The following is a 15,093-nucleotide window of genomic DNA, read 5'->3' as shown; positions in this document are numbered from 1 at the left end:
ACACAGGTACGCAAACGAGTTACCAAGGTGTAGGTCAAAGTTTACGGCTCGATACAACTCGTTACGTTAAAAGAACGTACATTTATTAAGTTAAAAATTTCTCTACATTTCGCGTTCGATGTTCTATCGTTCCGTAAACTTTATAAAAATCCAGTATATATACATATATATATGTACAGAGATATATATCGTCGATGTATCGCAGTACCGCGGGATCGAGAGGTTCGTTCTTCTATTCGAGAAATTACAAGTATTTCAATTTAAGAATTAACCATTTTTTTTTTCTATTTTCGTTTCTTCCTTCTTCTTCTTCTTTTTCTTCTTTTTTTCTTTTTTAGAAAACTCATTTAGAAATTAGCCTTTTCTCTATTCCGTTTGAAACGTGTTCAGATCGCATCGATCGTCCATATGATACGATTTTCCAAACCGCGATCAACTAACTTTTTCAAACCTGACGAAACTAGAAAATGTAAATCAAGTGTAGGGGTGGCTCTTGAAAAACAGATTTTTTTGATTATCCACCGGAAGACGTAAACTTGATTCGGCCGTCGATCATATCGACGTAAGGTTTTATCGGTTTGTAAATCAACAGGACAAACAAACTACGATATAGCTACGTAGTTATTCTTTCTAGATCAGACGATCAAGCTAAATCACCGAACACGCTCTAGTCTGCGTTCATGCGTCCATCGGCCTATCGGCGAACGGTTGCGAACGAACATTGCGGAAAAAGAGCTCGCGAATGTTGCGATTCCTTTCGAATTAAGCTTTCGCGCAGTATTCATTTTATTAAACGTCATTTCCCATGATTAATGCGATCACAGTTAAAATGTAGGGAAATCTAATTAATTACTCGGAACACGGTTAAGACTTGACATAATTGAACCATGTGTCATGCGACGAACCACTACTTTTCGTATAAATATGAGTCGAACGTTTTTTTTCCTTTTAGAAAATCACCTTTCTAGCATACGCTCGGTTCGATCGCCGTCTATATTGATCGTACACTCGTTATATACGTATATTTGTATTATTAATATATATGTATATATATATATATTTTTTTATATTTATATTTATATGTATACACATACTGGAAGAACAAGACGCCGGACTCGCCTACCGGCTTTAAAAAAGCGCTACGAAAAACGCGCGGGTCCCATATCGAAAGAATGCCTCGAAGACGAATGAAAAATCATCGGCTGGTCTTTTCCATATTTCGTCTTGTGTTGCCTTATTAGAGGCAAGCTCTCCGAAGAGTAGGTCTATTCTCCTACCAACTTGTCGATAAACGAGAACGATCGTTGGGTCGTTTCGTTAGATTTTCCGTGTAGGTAAGTTTGTATAACGTAGAATTTGAATCGGACTCGGTTGTTCTCGAGTGCGGAGAGTTTGCCCGTAAAAGCCGATTTTCGAGCGCACTATATCTTTAAAGCAACTCGTTTTTACACGGATATTTCAAACTACCGTTACCTACGAAATATCTCTGTCGTCGATGAAGGCGATGACGGTGGAAGTGAAGGTTTTTGGTTGCGGGTGGCGGGTGGCGGGTGGCGGGTGGCGGTGATGGCAGTAGTGGTGAGAACCATTACAAAGATCAACATTTACAACGTTATACGTATACTTGTTTCACTCTGTTTCTGTTACCGTTCAAATCACACATGCGACTACGTAAGGCCTCGCTTTGCCTCTTTACGGCACGACTGTCTCGTATCACGTTTGCTAATTCACCGCATCTACTGTGAAATAAAAAACGCTCGATTATACGATATAGGTAGATCGGTCGCGGTCGCGGTCGTGGTCGCGGTCGCGCAAACAACGACTCGCGCCTGTATTCGAGATTTTTGATCGAGCAATGTTTCCCAACACTTTCAATTTCCATGATTCTTTTTGGACTTTCAACTTTCGAGCCGTTTCTTTATTTACCAATACGAGATAATCGTTCGGAAACGTGTTAGTAATACAGGTAAAAATCATTACTCATGCACGATGCAGCTCTTTTCTATTGCAAGTTTGATATCGTTGGCACGTAGCCTTCCATGTGGAAACGTCGCGACGGGGACGTTTCAATCATCGCCTAAGCTCGAGATAAACGAGAAATATGCCGAAAGAGATTCATTCGGTGATCAATTCCCGATGCAAGAGGCACGTTACGAGGCGAGAGGACGAAATGAAATACGATGTAATTCGATTCTCGTTGATTTCAAAGTTTGGTTAACAAGAAAACTTCGGGAAGAGAGAAAAAGAAGAAGACGCTATCGCTTATCAATTTGAACGTTTCCGCGTGAAAAACTCGTAAACGAAGCGTAACATCGTATTACGTATCCAGTGTCGCGGCCGAGAGACAAAAAGATGTTGCAAGATCTCGATCGACTTGATCGTATCGGTCGAGAGTGTTATTAAAAAAGAATTAAAGCGAGAATACGACTACAACTTGAAAATAGAAAATAGAAAATAGAAAATAGAAAATAGAGAATAGAAAGTGTGACGTAAAATAAGCAACGCAACACGACACGATCTGTTTGCGTACCAAAAGGAAAAAGATATTGTTAGGAAGCAGCAGTTTTCTCGATCCCGAGGCTTTCCTGCATTGCTCAAAAAAATGTCTGTATTATGCGTGGAATTATGATACTACGCCTACACCATCGACAAATCTTAGCTCTGCTAGTAACAACTACCAACATTTACTACGTATTATGATGCGTGCGGTAGGGTGATACACATATGATTCGTCGGTCCTCTATACCACGAAAGCGGTGGTACCCAATGCTCGCAACTAACACGCTAAATCTCGCAACGTCTATCGCATCTAATTATGTAAAAATCTACGGAACGATGCGTGTACATGTATAAGAGGATAATTTGTATAGGTGTCCTATTTACACAGGGTGGATGAAACCTCGTGGTACAGTCGGAAACAGTTGGCCGAATCGAATCGAATCGAATCGAAAATTTTTCTTTAAATTTTGTTTGGCTGTACCAAGATGCCTGTTAAACCACTCTGTACATCGAGTACATAAGGGTAGAAAAGAGAGAGAAAAAAGAAGAAAGTTGTCTTACCTGTTTCTCAGTCGCGATGGTCGGCAGGTCTCGGATCCGAATTCGTGGTAGCGGTTCTCTTGCCTTCTCTAGCGATCAACCTTCTCAACTCTACTCTACCTATTAAATGGGAATTAATATGCATCGGAATAGTTGCTGTTTTTCTTTTCGCTGTCTTGCTTATCTTTTTCTCTTACATTTTTCACTCTCTGTATCTCTGTGTATCGTTTCTTTAGTTGTTGAGATATTTTCGTTCGAATTTCGAAGGGTGTTTGGTCTCGGGGTTGGGAATACACGATGGGGGCACATGGAGATCGAATAAGGCACTCGGGTTCTGTCGAATCGAAGATCGTAAAACTAAGGAAAGAGTGGCGCCCCCAACTGCACGGAGAAAGCAGAACGAAACGAACGCGTATCTTTTCCGTTTTCCGTTTTCCGTCGTGTCGGTACGAAATCGCGAAATATTATAGTCGACTCGAGTCGACTGAAATCTTGATAAATCGTAAAATGATATGTCGGAGGTTATCGATATGTCTTACGCTTCGCTCGATGCAGCTGAAAGAATTCTGATTGCTCACGCGAGACTAGTTAAACGTTGATCGAATCGGTCCAGCTACGCGAAAAAAATGTCTCTTACATTTATTATATCGTATTACGTTTTTCTTGCTGCTCGTTTTCGCGAGAACAACGACACAACACGAGAGGAATCACAGCGCGCAACCTACGTACAAAACCATCTACAACCTATTGTACAACTCGTACCAAACTATGACAATTCGACGATATGTACACCGATCCCTATGATCGTCAACTATTCATCTCGAATCGTTTCGAAGGCAAGGTTTTCGCGTCTCTAGCGAACAATTTTTAAATCTCTCTCGATCTACGTAATTCGGAGAGGTCTCTCGCGATCGATTCCCGCGAATTTCTGGAAACCGGAACATATCTTTCTCCGTGCTGCGATGCCAGGTGTCTTTGCTCGTTCCTTTGATCGAGCGTACGTGCAAAAAGGGTTTTTGGATCGAGTAAAGTCTGTTCAGATTCTGTTGGATTCGATCGCAATCCGATCAGGCTAGTCGCGGTCAGCTATTCTTTTATCGGCAACCGAACGGCTCTGAAATCGGCAAGCGGCAAAACGCACACACTTGTCTCGTCAATCCTTTGCGCTTGGACTCTAGTTGTTCGGCAGGTCAGCGGGTTTGTTTGCCTCGTACGCCATCAATCGACTTTTCAATATTCGATAATAACATCGTTCCATGTGGTTAATTTTGTTGTTCGATCGAAATTAATAAATTACCGGTCCATTCGCAAAAGGTTAAAAGGACGTAGAGGTGGTAAGCCGAGCCTTCGTACTCTTCGGGATATCGGAGGAATGGGAAAACCAAGTAACGATTCTTCCATCGATTGCTCAAAATTCTCATCTTTCAACTGCCAAAGTTCGACAAGACGTAGGTATATTATATTATCGTATTATATATTCCAGGGTAAATCAAAGTTAAAATTGCGAATCGTCGTTCACTTTGGCAGCAAAAAGATTGAGCGACCGCGAAAGAAGGAGCCTGTTGGGTCTTGGCGGAGAAAAAACTGTGTACATATCGAAATTTAATTTTAAAATTTACTCTTACTTGCTGGTTAGAGCGCGCCTGGGATACTCTAGCTAAAATGCATGCGCTACAACAATTCCTCTGGTTGTCTTGGACCGCTTAAGAAGCAACATGGGGCGACAGGAAAGAGGAAGAAATGTTAGAAAAGAGTTTTGCCTATGAGTGCCGGCGGAGTGCACACCGTCCTTCCTTTCGATAGGAATGGCCATTTTTCCCGTTAACGCGTTCATCGGAAACCGCTTTGTTTCTATGTATCGTATCGTATCGTACGTAGTTGAGAACACGAAACAAAGAGGTTTGTTTCTTGATGATTTAATGGAATGTTTCAACCCGTTATCCGCTTCTCTGTTCGGTGTGTCCAAGACCTTTTCGTATTTCGATTCGTGTCACACCTTTCTCAGCTTGTTTGTTTCGCGATTAAATCCTAGTCGCGCGTTCGAAACTTGACGAGACTACATGTAGATCTAGTTGGCGAGCAGACTTTTGACCTTTTACCGAGATTAGACGAAACTCGTTATTTGTTATCGGCGATTCGTAAACGACGCGAGATACGATTGGAATCGCGCGAGAAAGGTCCTCGATGCGCGGCGCGCGCTGGCTTTGAGCCGAAGGGCACGCAGGGGCCGTGTTCCGACCAATCAGAGAGCGTCGCGAAACGAGTGCCCACCGGGGTTAACGAGGCTAATTACAGCTTAATATTAATCAGCCAATTAGCGATGCGCCCGCGGTGGCGCGCCTCCGGCACCAACGGCTGCGCCAACCTTCGACACCGCTGACGAATGAAAAAGTTGCAAACAAATTTTTTTCACATAAAATAACATAAAAAAGGAGAGGAAGAAAAGAAAGAAAAAAATGAAACAGAGTAGAAGAAGAAATAAATGGAAAAATAATCGATATACGCTCTAGAATAGCGTGTATCACGATTCGTACAAAAGATACAATATAAACACTTTAGATCCAAGTTGAGTGGGGTATACGAGGAAACATAAACAATGCATATATACGGGTATATGAATGAGCGAGAGAATAGCGTAGTATTACACAGCACCAAAATGAAAAACACAGATAAATTACTTTTGCCAGAGATAAAAATACGAAAGAAATACAGTTAGCGAGGATATATATATATATATATGTATACGGAAGGAAAAGTGTTTGTTACGAAAAAAAGGAGGGGATCAGCATAGGACGAACGGGAGCTGGTCAGAGTATACAAAATAGGTACACAATATACAGGTTAGCTACAAGTTTGAAACCAACTACTTTATTGGCAACTCATCTAAGCATCGAACTAAACTATGTCATACTTGTCGTTTTTCGTGTTCGCCGCCCCGCGTATTCCTGCTAAGTTGTGCTCTCTCTCTCTCTCTCTCTCTCTCTCCCGTCTCTTTCATTCGCTCTCTAGTTTACGGCCGATGATCATGGAAATAAATGTACGTGCACGCGTCCGTTTTTCAAGAAATTTTTCGCGTCGAAGAGTGGTGCATCAAGGAAGAAAATAATGCTCGAAAAATTAATGTTAAGTTGAAATCGCTACTTTGTCTATATTAATAATCGTAAAACACCGCATTGTCGGTTGTTCGAAGATTCCTTCGACAAAAGAATCTTATGAAAAAAGACGAGGCAATGAATAAAACTTCCGTCGATAGACAATCTCCGAACAATCGTAAGGTCAGAGATGAATAGATTGCGATTTCTAAGTACGTTTCGTCGAGCAAAATATTCTTCTACATGGCCAACTAAAATATAGAGTGGACGCGAGTGGGCGCGGACGCGGACGCGCGGCGGTCTCAGAGTCCGATTCGTTTCCCTTTGGGTATTGACGAATCCGCCTCGCTCGAGCGGGTAGCGAACAGGTTCGCGCAAACTTTCTCGAGACACGATCGTTGGACGATGCTCGTTGCACGGCTATATCCCTCAACGCTTATGGCAACACGAAAACACACTCTCACGTACATACAGACAGATAGGAAAATAGACAGAAGACAATATAAGGCTAAACAAAATAAAAAAAAAAACAAAAAAAAAATATATATATGTATATATGATACGGGATAAGAGAAGGAGAGGGAGAGGGAACGAAACTCTGCAACGAGAATTTCGAATTTGTGCAAACCCATTGCGACCTTCGCTGCGCTCGAGGCTGAGCCTAATTTGTATACATATAATCGCTGACCAGAAAGATGAAGAGCAACGATGTTTCGGTAATTGCGAAACGTATACGCGGGGTTGACGAGAAAGTCGAGTAAATCGATCGACGATAATCGCTAATAATAATCGCTAATAATAATAATAATAATAATCATAATAATAATAATAATAATCATAACAATAATGATAATGATAATGATAATAATACCAAGTAACGGTAAGACAAGGCACAAAGTTACGATCGACTGGGATGTCGTAAACGGCACGACGCGTATTGCTTGGAGAATCGTCGACAGTCGACGTAAATAATTAACCGTTGTCTTTTTCCCGAACAAGTAAATCATGAAATGTAAAAACGGACGAGTGCTGCACGCTACAAACACTTTGAACCATGAAAAAGAAAAAATGTAATCGAGGAAATAAACGAACGAAAGAACGAAAAACTAATTAAAATAAAAGAAAAGGAAAAGATGTGGAAAAAAGAAAAATGTTCAATCGAATATACCCTTGGCGCGTCGCGTTAAAAGTTAGCAAGAAGACAGAGCAGCGAGACACTGTGTGCTTTCAAGTTATACGAAGAAACGACGAATGCGGTGTGACGAAACAATGGAGGATAACCGGCTCTAAAAGATATTTCAACCAGCATGCTTCACCTACTGATCATTCTCAACTAATGGGTGGTTAGCGCTCATCAAAATATACTAGCTACGCTAACAATTACTCTCGACATTCGCAATGTGTCTTTGCATATATGTACTGTGTCTACATATTTGTGTATGTGTGAGGGGTGCTGAGCGTTTTGTGTATGCGTTTTGTGTGTCGCGTTTAAAATACATAATCATTTGCAAAGATATATTAAAGGAATTTCAAGAGGTTACGGAAACGGGATAAATGTTGGCGAAGAGGATATACACGATCAAAGGTCATTCCAGAGATATAATCAAAAAAATCCATCGACACGATCGAAAGTTGCCATTTGTTCATCGAATCGTATGCCGCATCCTTCCGTTTATTTGTTATTCGTTGCTTGGGCTCGCGCAGTATGCATCGGCGAATCTTTTGGTGACGAGAACGCGCCAAGACGAAGAGGACACGATTAACTCGAGTCTGTTCGAGCGAAAATACCATTATTAGCATACCGTGAAAAAAAGAAAAAAATCCTCAACATCTCGTTCGTGTAACGCCGCGATAGGGATGACGATATACTAGTCGGGGAAAGAAAGTACTCTAGTAAAAGATCGATAGGATATGCGGAGCGGACAGGCCAGGATACATCGATATCGGGTGTCCTCAAGGTTAGCTTTAAGTACGCACCGTTTATCGAGTACGCAAACCGCGAAAAATAAAATTCGGTTTGCACCAAGCGGTATCTCTAGTCGAATTATCGTCTCACGCTAGATTCACCGCACACGCGTGCTTACGTTTTTGCTTCTCGCGGTTCTTTTAAGGCGTACTTGTCATCGCTTACTCTTTCTTTCTTTCTTTCTTTCTTTCTTTCTTTCTTTCTTTCTTTCTTTCCACTTATCATTCTAAATATCATCTTACGTGTAAGTCATAAATATCACTCGCGAGCTTTGTCGTCGTTAAGATTAGGATATACGTTAAGTAAGTATATTAAGATGTATATCACTAAAGAATATTACTTGTTGTTTGGAAGAAACTTCTTCCTTGCTGTCTGTTCGTCAAACAGCGAACAGCGAACAGCAAACAGCGAACAGCGAACAGCGAGGCTTTCGCGCATTCGCATATTATCGTACGTCTTCTTTTTTTTTTTGTTTTCCTTTGTTTTTTATGTCTCTCCTCTCGCTTATCGCAATCATTAAACGTAAACGGTACAACTCGAAGGTCTCGGTGGATATCGCTTATTGCTCGAAATTTCTCGCACGGATCGTCGCGACACCTTCTTCTCGCCATCGACGACTACGTACATTTTATTAATTATCGACTTCTCTTCTAAAACGCTTCGCTTCGCTGCCCTTTGTTCGTCGATCTTTCGCATTTCCATCGAAATGCTTTCGATCGTTCGACTTACTTTCTGTAAATAGGCTAATCGAAATTCTCGATATACAAATAAATAAACGAAACGCCAATCGAACTGATACGCTCGTACTCTTTCACGCCCGTGAATCGTACTTGGAATCGCGGTTACGTGAAAAAAAAATAAAAGAAAAGGAAAATAAAGAAAGGTAGCAAAAGAAGAAAACCGAAAGAAAAACAGAAGGATAGGTTGTTCAGACGACAAGGATCGATACTTGAAAAGCAAGATGGCGAGAATTGGCAAGATTGCGAGAGGAAAATAGCGAAAGATCGATGTCTCGGAAACGGCAGCCATCTCGGTAGTGTTTTATCGCCGAAAACGAGAGGAGCGTGACGCGCGCGCGAATTCGTATAAATTAAGTATCGACTTTGTTTTGTCACGAACGCCTTAAAAGTCTAGCTTAAACCTGCTTCAAACTTACAAACTAGGCGCGCTTAACGTAACGCTGAGCTAATCTCGATCTTGGGTACTTGTTACCGCAGTCGCTTTCGTAGTCGCTATGCTCGCGACTATCAAACTATACTTAGAAACGTGAGTATCATTCATGAAAAACGCGTTTGTCTCTGTTTTGCATGCTCTAATCGCGCGTTGTTCTCGTTCAAACTTTAACGAGTCTACTATTCGCGCGATGGAGTAAATATTGTCGTCCATTACTCGGAGAAAAATATATGTATACCTATAGCTATTCCTATTACGACGCGTTTCTTGTACATATTTCGTACGAGTTCGCCATAATGGTGTCTCTCCGTGTACGCGTGTATCGTCGCGTCACCGATCCTGCGTGTTTACGTATAAGTGTAGCTGTGTGTGTATGTATTGGAGTGTGTCCTTAGGATCGACCTGTTGTTGTCGTCGCGAAGCTAATAGCCGAGCGGAAGCACACGCGAAACCACGAACAAACGGAGAAGATTGCGCGCTGCCGATGGAAGCTGGTACGGAGGAGTTTCGGCGACGATCCCTCGAGGGATCGATCCAGCGTTTTCGTTTGGCACTTTCATCGAGGCGGAGGAGTATCGCGCGACGAAAAGGAGATCTGCCTCGTTCTCTGGAGAGGAAGAAAGGAGCGACGTGTTGGGATCGCCGACTCGCGGCGCGGCGCGGCGCGGCGCGGCGCGGTACGGCTATTGAAACAGACGCGTTCTTTTAGGCGCGTGATTCCGCTTGGTTACGAGCAACGCCATCATAAATCTAAAGGAAGAGGGCAACCGCGGACAACCAAGATAGAACGAAAGTAATGCTAGTAGATTCAGTTCGCAAGCTCGGTTCACGGCACAACGTCCAGAGCTATCTCTCACTCTCACTCTCACTCTCACTCTCACTCCCATTCAAGCTTTCTCTCTTTTCTCTCTAACTCCCCTGTTTTATTGCTTATGGTCGAGATCCTTGAGAGTAGGGCGGTCGTGGTTTACGGCCGCCAATATCGCTTAATTAATTAAGTAATTAGTTAGTTATCATGTACGGTTGGGCACGGCGATAAGCCGGAAAAGAACGCGCACCGTATCGCGTTTCAGGGAGTGTGCTAATCTAACTAGGAACCAAGTGTGATGGAAACGCAAAACACGTGGAATAATCGCGTGGGTAAAATGAATCGTGGACTACTCGAGCCAAGGATGAAAAGATATCGCAACGAAACACGCGATACGATCGAATACGTACCGATCTCTCATTCTTTCTTTCTCGCGCGCACACGGACATGCACTCTCGCTAATAAATTAAGTGACAAGCGATAACGATGAGTAATAAACGCAAGAAGAATGACTTTTGTTTCTGGCTGGGCAAGTTCTCTTACCCTGCTCGACGTTACGCACAACTCTGATCCTTTTAGAGCTCGCTTCCGTCCTTTCATGCTTCCATGTTTTCTCGATCGTTTCGCAATTTCTTCTCATCTACGCGAATCTTGGGTGCGTAGACGTACCGTGATTTGCCGCCTAGTGGTTCGTTTCTACAGAAAACGAGTCTCGAAGATGCGTTATTAAAACGCATTTTGGAGTCACCGAACAAACTAACAGACTATAGGGTACGAACGAATCGGAAGCTCGGAAGGATTTACGGTGATTTCGTCATCGATTTTACCATGGCGTTAACTGACATGTATATATATATATCTATGTATATAAATACGTATCAGTGTGTATAGATGTATATATTTAATAACGCGCGCGGGCACGCAGAGGCGGAGATGCGTATAGGCCAGCGCGCGCAAGAATCGTGAAAGCGTGTGCTCTGTACGTACTCGGATCAGAGTTGGTTTCGATGAGTCGAATGACTTAGACTTAGACGTAGACGTAGACGTAGACGTAGACGTAGACGTAGACGTAGACGTAGAGTTAGACTTAGACGTACATGCCCATACCGTACATGGAACCCCAGTCGACGCCCTGAAAGCTGGACATGTCGACGTTGGTAAGCGAATAGCCCTGATATGGATTGGCAGGTGCAGCTGCGGCAGCAGCCGCGGCGGCAGGCGTCGCGGCGGCAGCAGCAGCAGCCGCGGCAGCGGCCGAGGGCGGCGCGGGTGCAGGAGCCGGAGCTGCCGCAGCCGCAGCAGCGGCCACCGCCGCGGCTGGAATCGGGTACGGCGCGTATCTGTAAGCGGAAAGCGCAGGATAGCTACTGGCAAACAGTTTCCCGTATCCGGCGACGGCGTTCTGGACCTGAGCTGCAGCGGCCGCGGCCGCAGCCGCTTGTACTTGGGCCTGTGCTTGAGCGGCGACTAACTGGGAAGCTGCGGCGACCGGAAGCGGTGGTTGAGGCGCTAGTCGGACGCCTAACGCGCCCAACACAACCCTTTTCCCCAAGGCCAACGCGCCTGGCTGAACCGCCTCCTTCGGCTGAGCCTTCTTACACTCGACCTTCTTGTTCTTGATCGTATGAAAATGGATCTCGCACACGCGATCCACCACGTCCTCGTTCTCGAATGTCACGAATCCGAAACCACGATGTCGCTTGGTCTGTTGATCCATCAGCATCACCGTCTCCTCGACCTTACCGAACTGGTTGAAGTAGGCCTTTACCTCGTCGCTGCTGGTATCCTGACTGACGCCGCCAACAAAGATCTTTTTGGTGCGATTCGCCTGTTTCGCGCGGTTCTTCGGCGTTGCGTGCTTCGGATCGATCTTCTTACCATCCAACGTGTGGATTGGACACTTGAGCACCTTCTCCACGCTACCCGGCTCGGCGAACGTGATGAAGCCGAATCCGCGACTACGCTGTAACCGAACAAGCCAGAACGGCCACGATGCACAACCACCGACTCTCTCAATTTTCCCATCTTTCTTTTTTTCGCTCTGTCTCTCTCTCTCTCTCGTCCGAGTGTCTCTTGGCTTCTCGACAACCTGCCTACTCGATAGCTTACGCTGCAATGGATCTTTTGGCGCAGCGTATCGCCGGACAGTTAACCTCTCCGCTACTTGTTGTTGCCCGAATTGTCATGCTCCCAAACCTCTCGACATCGACTTACAACTGTTATCATCGGTACACGCGATGCTACGAACAAGTTAACTGCCAGCGAATAGTTTCGCGCCAATTTCAAGATGCATGCGCCGCTATAAACGCGTTACGAGTTACGATCCTTTCGTTACCTATCGCGCTTTTTCAGATAACTCTCGTTCCATCAAACAGACTAATTACCGTCGCGTTCGTTGCATTATTATTTCGTCCTATCGTACTCTTTAATCTATGTAAAACTGATACCGTGGCATATATATTTATATATGTATATATATATATACATATATATAGAGAGATAAATGAATATTTCCTTTTATATACAATTAACTAAATACTACCAAACTACCGTTTACATGCAAGACTGTCCAAGCCAATGTAAGACAAACATTCTAGGATTACGTGAGACAAGGACTTTGAATTATACGATAAAGACTCAAAATGAGAATTACAATTGTTAAATTACCGAATGTATACACACACATACATACACATACGCGCGCGCGCGTGCGCGTGCGCGTAAATATATATCTGTATAGAGAGTTGGCAAACCTTATACTCAAATTCCCCTCGAATCCCGATACGTGTGTGTATGTGTACGTATCTTTAGAAACGAGCCTCTGCCTCTTTTCCACCTTTTACGTTTTAAATACATGTTTTAATACAGTAAAGTACCAAAATACACTTCTACATCCTTTATACTGTCTCAGCAATTAGTTACATCGATTAGTACAACTTCTTCTCTACGGTCTACTGTGTCAAGTTTCGTGCAAAAGTGGAAGGAAGAAACTGGTGCATCGAATCTCCTCGAGGCGAATTGCGTTTTGACTTGTTTTCTTTTATTTTTAGTTTTCGTTACCCCCTCCCCCGACTCGGAGAGCTTTTTCGGCTCGGCCGGTACACCGATGCGAACGATTTGACCTATCGAAGAGGAAATGGACGAGAATTTAATCACAGCGATGGCTCGTTCGCAAGCTTTCCCTTTCGAAAACATTGCTCGAAAACATTATTCTTTACTTTACGTTACGTTACGTTACCATAAAATTGCTAGTCATATAACATGTTAAAACCGGGCAACGTTTCCTAAACAAGCTCGCAAACGTGCCACCGTTTAAGATGGACGAGCTGAGAGAGCTTCCATCGAGCAGACCGACCTGTGTGACCGGATCCTTCATGATGAGAACATCGGTGACGGTACCAAACATGCCAAAGTACTCCCTGAGCTTCTCGCTGCTAGTCTGCCAAGACAGGCCGCCGACGAACAGTTTGCCTGGAGCCGGATCGCCTCCGTTTGGTGTACTCCTTCCGGAGCTACCCGAGTGGCTACCGTTTATGGGCACCAACGCATTGTGGAAATCGTGCTCGATCGCACCATTCGTCGCCTCCATGCTGGCGCTGTAACATAAAAAGGGATTCGCTAATGAAGAACACTTATCCGATCGTTGGACAGAATTTCAAACGATTTCGCCGGGGAATTTATTGGCCGATTCGAAGCTTACGCGAACCTTCCGTTTCCTTTTCTACGTTTAGCTTTATATTTCAGTTTATGTTGTGTTACGTTAAGCGAGCCTCGGTAGAGCCTTTTGAATATTTCAAACGCGTCGAAACGCCCTCCGAATTCGGTCACCCTCGGGCTAAATATTTCCCTCTATGTTTGCACGCAGTTTCGATCGCGTATAATTGGTCCGAGCGCGATATAATTCATTTCCGATCACTCGACGAATGAAAAAAACTTATCGTAGCTCGAATGTAACGGGTCTCGCAAACATGTTTTCATTATGCCTTGTCCAGATGAGGCAACTTTGGCGCGATTCCATGTGGACGGAATATACGGACCTCTGGTAGCTCACAGTCGCGCCCAAGTCGCTTCATCTAAACAAACCCTTAACGAATTCGGTATATCGCACGAGGATCCTCTATTTTTGTTTCAGGTGATACCGCTCTTGGCGATACAAACTTGCGTGCTGGTTGCGATTCCATTGTTAAGCTGTTACAAGATGTTTTTCACCGCGATCGATGTTCAGTAAGTCTTTTTCGCAACAACTTGGAACCTCGAAAAAGTAGGTCCACTCGTCTACGGACCAATATTACGAGATAGCGATAGATAGGATTTTCTGGTTTCAAATTTGAAAACCAACTATCGTTTCCTTTCATGTTTATCTTAGTTTTAAATAAATGATCGCTAATCGAGTATGTATGTTCGTTTAGCACGTCGCGTCGCGCGCGTCGTAACGCCTCGTTCCGGTTTCTCTATGCGAGACCAGCCTCTCGTTAACGTATCGCTGACAAATTAACGGAAAAATCAGAAACTGTGACGAGTGTAACGAAAGCGAACGCGAGATGCGAGGTGATGTCGTAATCATACCCATCGCAAATTAACCGATGACATGGATCATTTTATCGAAACATTTATGCGCGCAGACTTGGCGGTTATCAGCGTTTCGAAATTCCGTCCATCCCACGATTCATCGATCTACGAAATCCCCGAGTTTTCAAGGTAAGCGATCTTTGACGAACCAAAGGAAAAGCAAACGGTAAGGATTTACGAAAACAACGAATACGTATCGTATTTGGTTGATATCGAATCGACGCCGACGAGAAGCAAAGACTAGACGATATCTTATTTTCTCTCCGTTTCCACCCTTCTTTACTCGTAACTGGCGTCGATTCGTCGTCCCTGTCTACTCGTAGGAGCTACAACGACCCCGTGACTCCCGCGAGATTCCAACCCGTCCGATGTTTCCGTCCATCTTGTTCATCTATCACCGTCAGTGTGCCAACTACCAATCGTCATCTATTATCGGCACTCCCAGC

General features: G+C 43.8%; 2 protein-coding genes across 23 annotated transcripts in view; one reads left to right on the top strand and one right to left on the bottom strand.

Annotated features, from left to right (window-relative positions):
* The window catches only part of LOC128886040 (uncharacterized), a 43,468-nt gene that overhangs the window by 11,117 nt on the left and 17,258 nt on the right, over positions 1 to 15,093 (top strand). For 5 of the 10 annotated variants that reach the window (XM_054140602.1, XM_054140594.1, XM_054140585.1 and 2 more), the window contains 2 exons: positions 14,211 to 14,302; positions 14,701 to 14,776. The exons of 2 other annotated variants lie outside the window; for them this stretch is intronic. In XM_054140602.1, the coding sequence (XP_053996577.1) occupies positions 14,211 to 14,302; positions 14,701 to 14,776 (168 nt within the window). Of the gene's footprint in view, positions 1 to 14,210; positions 14,303 to 14,487; positions 14,627 to 14,700; positions 14,777 to 15,093 lie in introns of those variants that run through there. 3 more of the 10 variants (XR_008459725.1, XR_008459727.1, XR_008459728.1) reach the window with 2 other exon arrangements.
* Positions 1,536 to 15,093, bottom strand: part of LOC128885948 (RNA-binding protein Musashi homolog 2) — a 61,657-nt gene continuing 48,099 nt past the window's right edge. For 12 of the 13 annotated variants that reach the window (XM_054140428.1, XM_054140386.1, XM_054140418.1 and 9 more), the window contains 2 exons: positions 13,434 to 13,674; positions 7,783 to 12,041 (listed from right to left, as the gene is read on the bottom strand). In XM_054140428.1, the coding sequence (XP_053996403.1) occupies positions 11,166 to 12,041; positions 13,434 to 13,667 (1,110 nt within the window). In that variant the 5' untranslated portion in view covers positions 13,668 to 13,674 and the 3' untranslated portion in view covers positions 7,783 to 11,165. Of the gene's footprint in view, positions 12,042 to 13,433; positions 13,675 to 15,093 lie in introns of all 13 variants that reach the window. The other variant, XM_054140371.1, reaches the window with a different exon arrangement.

Source organism: Hylaeus anthracinus, unplaced genomic scaffold (genome assembly GCF_026225885.1).
Source record: "Hylaeus anthracinus isolate JK02 unplaced genomic scaffold, UHH_iyHylAnth1.0_haploid 0, whole genome shotgun sequence".
Taxonomy (NCBI): domain Eukaryota; kingdom Metazoa; phylum Arthropoda; class Insecta; order Hymenoptera; family Colletidae; genus Hylaeus; species Hylaeus anthracinus.
This window is presented reverse-complemented; position numbering and strand designations above follow the sequence as displayed.